Source organism: Hibiscus syriacus, unplaced genomic scaffold, assembly GCF_006381635.1.
Source record: "Hibiscus syriacus cultivar Baekdansim isolate YM2019G1 unplaced genomic scaffold, ASM638163v2 tig00116980_pilon, whole genome shotgun sequence".
NCBI lineage: Eukaryota > Viridiplantae > Streptophyta > Magnoliopsida > Malvales > Malvaceae > Hibiscus > Hibiscus syriacus.
Window position 1 is genome coordinate 55,480 of NW_024063503.1, and position 11,917 is coordinate 67,396.

General features: G+C 34.8%; 1 protein-coding gene and 1 pseudogene across 1 annotated transcript; both read right to left on the minus strand.

Moving 5' to 3' along the window:
* Nucleotides 1-1,597: 1,597 nt before the first annotated feature.
* Nucleotides 1,598-3,391, minus strand: LOC120192781 (annotated as a pseudogene).
* Nucleotides 3,392-4,628: 1,237 nt separating this feature from the next.
* Nucleotides 4,629-9,610, minus strand: LOC120192802 (signal peptide peptidase-like). The gene is made up of 12 exons (XM_039195519.1): nucleotides 9,543-9,610; nucleotides 9,344-9,435; nucleotides 8,744-8,859; nucleotides 8,493-8,644; nucleotides 8,298-8,383; nucleotides 7,550-7,677; nucleotides 6,942-6,992; nucleotides 6,313-6,399; nucleotides 6,121-6,190; nucleotides 5,395-5,531; nucleotides 5,172-5,249; nucleotides 4,629-4,727 (listed from the first exon to the last, which is right to left on the minus strand). Exons 2-12 carry the CDS (start codon nucleotides 9,381-9,383, stop codon nucleotides 4,644-4,646), a joined length of 1,029 nt encoding a protein of 342 aa, XP_039051450.1. The 5' UTR covers nucleotides 9,384-9,435; nucleotides 9,543-9,610; the 3' UTR covers nucleotides 4,629-4,643.
* Between the last annotated feature and the right edge of the window lie 2,307 nt (nucleotides 9,611-11,917).

Sequence of the window (11,917 nt, forward strand, 5' to 3'; positions counted from 1 at the left end):
ATATCCATCATTTTAGTTTTAAAGAATTGAGAACATCTCTCTTTATGCTTTATCTGCATCATCCAATCGGTTTTAGAAAGGGATTTGACTAGCAATGTTTTCACCATCTTCAACATGATTATGACACCACGCTCACAAAAATGGGAGGGAGATGCATATCCCACAAATGAAAATACTTCAACATAAATAGAAATGAAATATTTTTTTTGAAAAAAAAAATATAATAAAAAAAATACTTGACAATCAAATTAGTCAGGAGCATTATACATTATAGCATAAATGCACAATATTAACATAATCGTAGAAATTAAACATATCCATGAATGCACCAATAGTTTACAATTAAAAGTTAACAAAAGACATACTTCAGGGGTGATTTTACAATTAAGCCTATAATTTTACTAGGCTAGTTTATTAGAATCCCTTGTGTTTCAGATAATAGGATTTACCTTTCAGATCGGCTGCTACATCCATGGCTTGCATATTCAGATTCCATAATGCTGATTGTCCTAATCCAAAATATTGCCAATATTCCGGGATAAGGAAGCAGGGGCAGGGTGTATTCCTCGGTCGAATATTCCACATTGCATCCCTAACTATTGGGGTAAAAGTTGCTAAGCATGTCGGATACATTCATCCCTTGTGCATTGAAGTAGCTCAACAGCCACAAAATGGCAGATTGGTTGATCTCAATCTCAGTTGAATTCAAGAAAGTGGAACATGTGCTTTTGCTTTTAAGTTTCTCTGCAAACTTGGTTAAGCTGTCGAATAGCATCGAGGTGTTAGACGCGTCCCATGTAGCCAAAGCAGCTGCAGCAAAGTCCTTGAAGGAATTATTAGGCAATGACATGATCGTGCCGACAAGGTCTGCTGTGGGTGCACAGCAACTGCAGAGAGTCGGAAAGCCTCCGGCTGCTATTGCACTAAGGTTTCCATCTATTTCGTCAGTGCTAAAAAATTCTGAAATGATCTCTCAACCTGAACCTTAGAAACTGACAGCTCGGATCGGAGCAAGCCCCAGAGTTTATGCTGCTCCACAGGGTTCCAATTGAGAGAGCTCTTAATTAAATGGAAAACAAGTTTGGGATTGCCTCCAAATAAAGAACTGCTTCATGCCAACTTCGACCTGCATTTCTGTAAGATCGGCATAATCCAATTTTTCTATGAGCAATCTAATAATGACTTCCTCGCAGATGGATAAATCTGAAAGATGACAAAAGATGTTGCGTAATAAGCTTTTTGTTCTTATTCTTTTCCAATCAGAACAATCATTTAAGTCGGAAAACAGGAGCTTTGAAGGAGAGGTATCCGCTTCTTTGGGTAAGATGGCTCTTGAGGCAATAAGGAAATGCCTATAAACAAGGAAGGCATCATTAACCAAGTTAGCAATCAGCTTCCGATCCATTTCTGAAACAGAAACTAAGGCTTCAGAGGAATCCATTTTCTTTTGTCGTGAAAAGTAAAATATCCATCCAAATGATATGCCAACAATGGAAGCCTTGAGTTACTTAGTTTAGCCTAGGCAACGGAATTTCCAAAACAACCTGCTTCATACGCCTCATATGTACTCTTGATGCATATGATAGTAAACGTGCTCCTACTGGAAAACCATTCCTTGCCCAAAGCAAAAGCATTTCTTGTATTCCTTCATTCTGAGAAAAAAAATGAAGGCGTGGGTAATTATTGCTGTGGCAGAACCAATTTCATCATCACACTCAACAATATCTGCAAGACTCCCAAGCGAAGTAAAGAGTTGGTATCCGTTTAACTCAAATTCCTTTGCGACAGTAGATAACAGGTCCTGTGAGCAAATCGAGTTACTAGTTTGTCCATGATTACATTGATTCACTATTGACAAAGCAATGGCCTCCAAAGTTTGTAGGCCCCTCATATATGACTCCTTGATAATCTCTCCGATATTTTCAACTGATCTCTCAATAGCATTTACTCCATTCCCAACGGAAACAACCTGCAAAGTAGATGTATTAGCTGAATTATCTAAAACTGGATCAGAAGCAACCACAGTTCTGGTGCTTAAACCAGCTTCCCCTTCACAAGTGAGTTGCTCATTTGTGGATGGGTAAGGGTTTCCCGTACATGAGGCATCAGGCAAACTCGAGGACGGTGTAGAGTGGTTAGGAAGACCAAATGGAAGCAAATCTCTAGGAACTTTACATTGATCATTTAACAATAAATTCTGAAGTCTTTCTTTTATAGAAGGAGAAAGTGCATCACAATGGGTCAGAACATCCAATGAATGTATCACTCCTTTCTGGAAAAGTGTATTAAAAGCCGATGAAACACCCCCGACTATAATATGTTTACGATCCAACTCATAATTGTCCACAAGAAGAAGTAAAAACTCAAGAAGGCGCAGACCATCAATAGAATTGCAGGCTCAATATTCATAATATTGTCCACTTTTTCATTGAAAAAAAGCCAGTCAAAAAACAATACCAACATCCCATTAGCTTCAATATTTTTCTTCTTGCAACATGTTAGTAGCCAACCAATAACAGCCCATCTAGGAATAACATTCGACTGAAGAATTTCATTCAACGGGTGGTGCGCACAACATATGAACCGCACAATATCAACGATAAGACTCTCTCTCTCTGGCCCTAAAAGAAATAGATCTTTCCATATAGATTCAAACTCAGGTACATGAAATAGATCTTGTAATAATCGAACAAGATCCCTCCCTATCTTCAAACAAAGATGAAATTCATCCCTCAACATTTTGACACAAAACTCAATCTCCAACTGCCTCAACATCTCTAGTTTTGGATTACTCGTTACCCTACAATGATCAGCTAATATACGAAGAAATGTATATAATGCACTAGTCAAAACTACTGGTTTTTCTAGTAACAAACAATCCCATTAACTTGAACAAAGACTCACAAGCTCGAAACATAACCAAAGATTCCCATCACCGAAATCACCACCAACAATTTGCCTCAATTAACACACAAGCAAACTATCAATCCCTATAGCGGAAACACCAATCATTTCTTTAGTAACCCAAATCAACTGTTCCTTAACCGAGTCAAAAAGTTTTCCATACAATTCATTAACAATTCCAACAAGTAAACTTAAAAACAGACTATACCCATCAATGACGATATCATGTAAGTGCTTAATATGAATTCTTGCGAAATGGGGTTCGATTAGAACACCATAAAGAATAGCTTGATTAAGTTGAGTGTATTCTTGAGGGTGATTAAGTTGAGTGTATTCTTGAGGGTTTGGGATTGCTAACGAAAATGGGGGTCTTAGTTTCGATTGGAGAAAGTCAAAAGCTTGCCTTAGGGAGAGAGTTCAAGCTGGTTTTGAGCTTCAAGATTCTAATCAGTTTCAAAGCCATAGAGAGCAGTTTTCATCACCTCATGGCCCTGCCACCAGGCCGAAGTGGGCTTTTGGCGCTGCTTAAAGCTACACAAAGAAACAGAAAAACTCGATAGATTTAACTATACTCGTAAAGATTTATGCTTTCCTTACATGAGAAACTGAGGGAAAGAGAGAGAGACACTTGATTGCTACGAAGCACGGACAAGCCGGAGAGTCCGACACTGGCACGTCCGAATACGTGCAGGATATGTCCACTGACGGGAAAATAACAAAATAAGATTGGATACAGTCAAAATGAGTTTTGATCGTGAAAAAATCGAAGCAGCGGCTGAAGAAAAACAAAATACTGTCCGCCAGATATAAAAGAAAGAAAAGAAAGAAGAGCAACAAAAGCAAGTATTTGGGCTTTGAGCTCATACTAATTAAAAGGGCTTGATCCCAAAACTATCTATTGTTTTGTTCTCTAAATGATGGTATAAATAAATGAATGAGTAAATTATATGTTTAATACCTAAACTATTAGTTTTAGTCCATATTAATATCTAAATTTTCAATTTATTTAAAATCATACCTAAAGTTTAATTTTTATTTCATTTTAGTACCCCGTTCAAAATTAAACGTTAAGTTTTGAATTTTTTTGAAAGTTTAGGTATTAAAATGGGCCAAAACTGATAATTTAGGTACAAAACACGTTAAGTTTTTAACAACGGGATACTAAAATGAAATGAAAACTAAATATTATGAATGATTTAAAAAATTAAAGTTTAGATACTAAAACAAATTAAAACTAATAGCTAATGTCCTAAATGAGTAGTTTACCCTAAATGAAAGAGGTTTGGTATTTCATGTTTACTAGTAACTTTCTACCCTTGTGTATTTTCTTGTATGTTTTCATGCATTCTCTTCTCTTCTTTTAATAGAAAGGGAAGTCTTAAATCTGTGATAAATAAACCATTACATTTTTTTATCAAAAATATTTTAAATAATAGCAAAAACAATTTTACAAATGATCATGTAAGTGGTAACAAACAATCTAATTTTATCAAATTATCTGTGGCTATAAATACATTGTGATTGGTGAACATCTGTGGCTATTGGAATTGTGTAAAATTAAATTAATCCTCTCATTATTTCTTGCTTAATTCCAAAATCTGTCACAATGGTTTAGTCGTAGTAGAACAGAGTTAGCCAAGATTGACCTTAAAACTATCCTTCCCAAGCTAAATTAAACACTTATCCTTCCCAGGCTAAATTCAAATGGTTTCCGTGCCTGTCTCTGCTTCTCTTCTAACTCATTCAACCTTCTTGCTGGATTCGTCACCGTTGCTACCGTCTTGAGACGAAACCGTAGCCTTTGACTCGTCAAATTCCAACAACTGCAAATCATGTTAACCATACCGTGATCCGAATATAGATGGTAATCATCAAATTCAAACCTGAGAACTCCTATATAGCAATGCCACGACTAACGAACATTCCACGCATGAGAAGCTCTTTAACCAATCTCAAAGTACTATTTAGAATGCCAATTAATCTAAAGCGGTTAAAAACCCTTTTAAAGGTAATTTAATCTACCACAATAGCGCATAAGGTCCTCCTGTGCCTCCATGAACATGATTATTTATCATGAACGTTAAGCTGATCCTCTAATCCAAATCCTATGAGTTCTATGACAAGAAGCAGTCGACAATCGTACTTGTTGCTACTCCTTAGAAAACAGAACAATAGCAAACACTTTTTTTACAATTGAAAAAGAAAATTAAACAGTTCATGCCGAGAACACAATGCCAGAGGGAATCAAACAAGGGTGGAGGACAAACCGGTTTGGCTTCTCCATTCCAGATACAGTGAGCAGCCAAGAATCCAATAACAGCCGGTACGATGTACAAAAGTGCAGGCTGAAAGTATAATATTCAAAGCAGATTATCAGGTTCTCGTGATAAAAGAGTGAGTGTATACCCACAAGATGGAAATTTCATTCGATACATCTGTGCGTGCAATAGCAGGAAGAGATGATAAGAAGAGGCTCGATGAATAGTTTACCTGTGCAGCTTGAAACCAGTTCATTACAATAATTGTAAGGACCACTCCTACTGCATATCCCAAAAATGAACTCTTAAAATACTGGCTCTCTTTCCCTCTGGATACATCAAATCTCAACGCTAGTGCTACAAAAATGCCTGCAAGGGAGAAATAAACCAATATAAAAACAAAAAATAATTGATTATACACAGTAGCTGTTTCTCATAGAAATGTGCATGATGCTAAGAGAAGATTTTAATGTTAAAAGGAATAATAGTCAATAAAAAAAAAATTTAGCCAAGTAAATTTAGATTTATCCATAATTGGTACATTATTAAAACTCAAAAAATAAATAGTCAAGAGGCCTTCGGAGAACACCAACAGCTGATAGTATCACTGAACATACAAGATTGCAGTCTGTCCTGAGAGCAATGATGATGAAGCCATTGGCTAAACTTCATAATCAAACAACACCAATCAAATGAGCTTTCAGCAGTAAATGAAATCATACCCTACAAACAGAATGCTGTATTAAATAGAACTCAAGCATATAATTGCAAAGACAAATACATCAGACCTCTAGGCATAGAACAAAATACAGTAAGGCAAGGCAACAGTCATTTAGACAATTCAAGATCTTAGAATACTTTTTCTTTAATGAGAAAACAAGGTGTATTAAACAAAAGCTCAGGATCACAAAAACAGCATGCACTACACCTACCAACAAAAACCAGATATCAAACATACCGGGAATTACAATGTCACCAAGTCCAAGCATGGAAAATGGTCGACCAGAGTTTCCTGTTGGGAACAAAAGCTGCAGAAAAGTATTTAAAAGAAATCATATCACCATGGGTAACAAATTTAATAATACACTGAAAATATACATCGGAAAAAAGTGAACCAAGCTAAGTATTTCAAATGAAAAAAATAACAGACCTTTATAGGAGCATCAAAAGACTTCGCAACACTGACCATCACAGGAGTGAAAAAAACCCAGAAAATGTCATATACCAAAAGCCCAGCCTACACCGCATAAAGATGGAGAGAGTGTCAGCAAAAGAAACATTACTTTAATATTTGGTTAATCACAGCAAACTAAAAACAACCTCAAAAATTCAAAGAAGAGAATGCCAGCATTAAATGTAAAATAGAAGCTGCAAGGATCAATTGAAGTCTCCATCAAAACAGATTGCTAAAAATGAATCCGGGTCTACAGATAAAACCTTAAGAATAAACAACTATAAAAAAGTTACTTTATTCAAAGATCAAAATCAGCTAAAAAAATGCAAAAGTGGCTACACTTCGAAAAATAAATAAATAAATTATGAAGCTAACTTGTCTCACAAAAATGGAAAAAACACTTCCCATATTTTTTTTTTTGATAAGAATTTCAGGCCTCATTAAAAACCCCCTTCTTGATTAATGGATCTTTTAGGAAAGCTCCTTAATCAGCGGAAGGAGGAAAAGAGTGCCTTAGGATTTTATTAATCAAGGCAAAGTACATAAAATACAACCAGAAACACTTCCCATGAATAACCAACTAAAAGCACAAATCCACTTCTTACCAAGAGAATGGCACCAGTCTTGAAAGATCCAAGAGAAAGCATTTCAATTCCCTACAAAAACCAACATTGACCTTCAAACAGAGCCTATCTAATATGTGTATAACACTTGATAAAGAACTGGCCATAAACTTTGATAACTGGGAAAAGGACAACAAGGTGATGAAATATAGATAAATCATATTTCCTATCACAAAATTATTAAAACATAAAGAAAATGAATACTTTCATAACCTTAGTACTGCTTAATTGAACCCTAGCAGCAAATTCAGCTCATATCAAGTTATTGACAATATGCTGACATTTCATAGTCAATATCTAAAGTGACTTGACATACTGAAGCAAATGATAACTCAAAATATGTTAAGATAATTTAAAATGCATGGGCAAAGGAACAATTTTCTTTTTGTAAAATGCTTGGACGGAAGTACTTTTCAGCTAAAACAAATATAACTTCCAATTTCAGTGTTTGATCTTGACAAGAAATATACCAAAGCAATATAGTTTTGTCTGGATCTCATGGCAAAATCGTAGAAAAGGGATTAGATATCAAGCACCAAATTAACTTGTTAGCGAATAGAAAAGTCAACAAAATAGGTATTCAGCCAAACCTGAATGCAGAAAGCAAGACCCAGATTGTTATTAGCCAGCCAATGCTTCTGCGAAGCATACCATGCACAGAAAAAGGTTCCAGGGATTGCAGCTACGATCTGAGATCTTGTGAACTCGATCTCAAAAGCTGTTTAAGAATGTTTCAGAAAAGCATAAGGAAAAACATCATTCTGAATAATTCAAGCAAGGCAATACCAACTAGATCAAATAAGGATTCTAAGAAGTCAATCGTGGACATAGAGTGCTCATAAGTTGCCAACTTTATGTAGCAGAAAAAAGGAGTCCCAAAGAAAGGTGTCACAGAAATCAAAGAATTAATTCCATTTTGGACCTATGCAAATTCCAGAGGGAAATCCTGGAACAAAATTGAACTGGAACTTTTAAAAAAGGCAGAAAACTTAAAGCACATAGCATCCTTTATTAGAAAGTGGGTTCTTCCTGTCAGCATATAACTTCCTTCTCCATGAAAGAAACCAAACCGAAGTAATTTTCATAGAAATGGCGAATAACACATAAGCACTCAGGAAAGAACACTCGAGAATACTGGTATATCCAGACTCTTCAGATTAAATATGAGATGCAGTAAAGCAAAAGTAATGCAGAATATGTCATAAGGAGATACAGTTGAGGCAACATAAGTACAAATCAGTGAAAAAAAGGGTTACAAGGGTTACATTCAGCTCAAAAACTAGAAATAATCCTCTTACAATAAATCTGAATATCAAAACTTCAAAAGAATGGGCATACTGCGGTAGAATGGAAGACACCAAATGATAAGGTCCTCGTTCCAATGCTTTGGCAAGAAGCGTTTTATGGCAGGCACTATTGTTGCCCTTAGAATGATGGCAGAAAGAATAAATAAGATGATTATAGAATTATATTTGGCATCAGTGAAATTAGTTGTATAAAGGTAAAATGTAGCACAAATCCATACGAACATACGAAAGAGCGACGACCCCAAGCACAAAGAAATAGCATGTCAAGACAGCATTAACCAAGTCTTTTGATAAGAACTTGAACAGCAAGAAAAGTGTTAACAACATTGCACTCCCAACAAATGGAAAACGCATAGCATGATCGTTAGACATTGTCTCCTGTGTGAAACATATGACATTGTCAGCAAATTTTGATCCATAAACATTAATAACAAAAAAGAAGATGCCAAAATATAATTTAAATGCTGTAATACTCACTGATGGTGGAGTTGGCTTCACAGAACGATAGCAACCCACATATACCGTCAGGCATGCAGTCAAAATAACATTCAAATTAGGGTCTACTTTCACGACAAGAGGTGCCAATGTCAACCCTGCATTTTGCAAATCAAGGATGCTATTAGAAAGACTCCAGCTTCTTAAGCATACACGTGGCTCCTTGTATTGGTCCAATCTAACAGTGACCCATAATAAGATGGTTCTAAATATTTTCTAAGAGAATCAGCCACATTAAATCTAGCATATTCGATATATAATAATGCATTTGGACTAAGAGAGGTCAGGATATGCAATTCAAGCGCATTTACCTATAGCTGCTTTTATTTATTACTTTTTGGTTCATAACTACTTTATAAATAAGTCAGAGCAAACAAAGCTACCACATTCTAATCAAACTACCCATTCCCAAATTTCACCGTCAAATCATTTCTCTCCAATCAGTTCTCTCATTTTCTTTGCAACTCAAACCAAGACCCATTAACTAAATAAACCCTCATAGATTATCTAAATAAGAAAGGAATTCTTTCAAAAGCAATAATAAACTAAAATTAATCAAGAATATATCAATAAAAGGCAAACCTGCTAAAGCCAAATTGGCGAGTCTTTCAGAGTTCTTCATCGTCGTAGTTTCTTGTAAATATAACAGCAAATAAGATTAGAGTCCTTTGTACCTACAACAAGAAAAATAAATACAACAGATCGAAACAATTTAATCAATCAACGGAGGAAAAAAATCAATATTCAAATGGGATTTCCAAGTAAAATTTGGGATTAGAACCTTTGATCTTGGTCTCCTTTCTTTCTCTCTGTGTCTAAAGGTCTATGGAGTTTTACAGATTGGAGACAATAATCTGTCTTATTTCTTTTTCTTTATAGGAGGAAATCTTTATAGAATTTTATTTTATTTTTTTCATTTATTGATATTGGGTATTTTTTTTTTAGTTTTAACTAAAAGCTGGGGTTAATTCCGTTGCTATACTCGAGGATGCTGTCATTTTGTGTCTTGTGACAGCCAATAGAAAAGAAGATATGTTCGGAGATATTGAAATTAAGGGATTTTGAGGGGATTGTTTGACACGTGGAGAAGTATGGTTGGGCTTTGTAATGTCCTCGGTGCATTACTGTTACGGTGAAGGTTTAATTAATGTATGAGTATGGAAAACTGAAAATTCACATTACTAAAAAGAAAACGGAAAATGCACCGCATGGAGTCATAAAGTAGTCGACATGCCAATGAGGTGCCATGTCCAATCAGTTTCTGCCACGTCATCATACAGAAACATCTGTCCACGTTTAATACTGAAATTATTAGTTTTCATTAGTCTTAGACTCTTAGTATTTGATGTTTAGTACTCAGCTGCCTTTTCTCTCTTATTTTATTATTAAAGTTTAAATTTTAAATTAATTCCATTTTAATCATTCTAACTTTTAAATTTATTTTTTTTATTTTTAATTACATATTAATAAATAATAATAATAATAAATGTCAACACAAAATTATTAATAAAATAAAGGGTAAATTCTGCGAATATCTCATTTATTTTGATTTAACCGACTTTGATAACCAATTTAAAAATTAAAAGCATATGAATATGATTCTTAACCCTATAATGGAATATTACGTGGCAATTAATTTTTTTTTATAAAATCTTCCTCTTCCTCCTCCTACTCCCCCACATGAAATCTAACATGATGAAACATATCTTTTTTAAGTTTTTGGTTCTGGTTCTGTCCATGGATGCGTAAAATGAAGAGTCAACACGTTCTCAATTTTTCTCTCTACGTTCCTTCCAGGTTGGGTCATGAGTAGTGACTAGCTGCCATTAGAGAGATCCCAGTGGTTCTCTGTCTTCTTTTTATCTTTCTTGATGAAAGCCAGTTTGGACTTTTGTACAGCTGAAGACAGAAGAATTTCGACACATAATGATTTCACATGCATTATATAAAACTTTGCAAGCTTAGATAAGAAAGATGGAGACCCAATTACCATATTTAATATGAACAATATGCGTGTGTGTTTGTAATTGGAGGTGTCACACCGGACCAGACGGTTCATATGTGGAGTTGACACCACCCATTACCATGTAGTTGAAACCTTACAAGAAAATGATTTCAAATCCTTATTATCTTTTGACATGAGAAACTCTGAATCCAAATACTTCGACTACCTGAAACCCCAAGTGTTAAATGGGCTAAAAGGATTCAAAAAGAGGGTCTACACGATGAAAAATGTACACTGTGCCAGTACATTTTAATCCCTTCCCCTTATAAGGATGTTGTAGGTCAAGGGCATGAAAGAAGAATGAGTTGGCAGAGATCAACTTAAAAGATATATATTTCATCATGTTAGGTTTCATGGGTAGAGAGAAAAAGGAGTCTTTGAACGTGTTAACTCTTCAATTTTCTCATCCATGGATCCCATTATTCTCTTTTGTAGGTTATGGAAGAAGAAGCAGACACGTGGGTTTGAGTATTGGATTTTTTTTCTAATTTTTCATCTCAGACTTTTGCTAAGGGGTTAACAAAAATTAACGATGGAGGGATTTAAACTGGATGGATCAATAACGTTAGGGACTTAAATCATACATATCGATAAAGTTATGAACAATTTACTCTTAATTTTTAAATTGGTGACCAGAATCGGTCATACCGAAAATAGAGAGGACTATTCGCGTAGTTTACCCTAAAATAAATTATAGTGATTAAAATAGGAGCAATCTGAAAGTTGAGTAGTTAAATTGAAAATTTTTAAACTTCATTACCGAAATAGGAGTGAGAAGATAATTGGGGTGATGAATGAGATGTACTAAAATGAAATAAAAATTAAACGTTAGGTATGATTTTGAAAAAAATTGAAAGTTTAGATACTAAAACAGACTAAAAATGATAGTTTAGATATTAAACGCATAATTTATCCTTGGATAAACTATACTAATGGCCATCAAACTCTTAAAACGATTACACTTTAGTTATCTAAATTGAAAAACTTTCATTGGAGTCACTGAATTATTTAAAATCAATTTAGCTGTTTCTAATCCGATATTTGGCTTGTCTAAATATTTAAGGGGACATATTTGATAACGTCAATGCAATCAATAATATGAAATGAGTGTAGCATTCACTAGGAAGGTTTTGAAAACCGGACCGACCGGT

What these genes read in the sequence shown, in the direction of transcription:
- LOC120192802 (XM_039195519.1), bottom strand. Translation starts at nt 9,383, where the DNA reads ATGAAGAACTCTGAAAGACTCGCCAATTTGGCTTTAGCAG. An exon ending in TGAAGCCAACTCCACCATCA is followed by an intron (nt 8,645 to 8,743) that starts GTGAGTATTACA and finishes TGTTTCACACAG; the next exon opens with GAGACAATGTCTAACGATCA. An exon ending in TGGTGACATTGTAATTCCCG is followed by an intron (nt 5,532 to 6,120) that starts GTATGTTTGATA and finishes TCTCCCTTGCAG; the next exon opens with GCATTTTTGTAGCACTAGCG.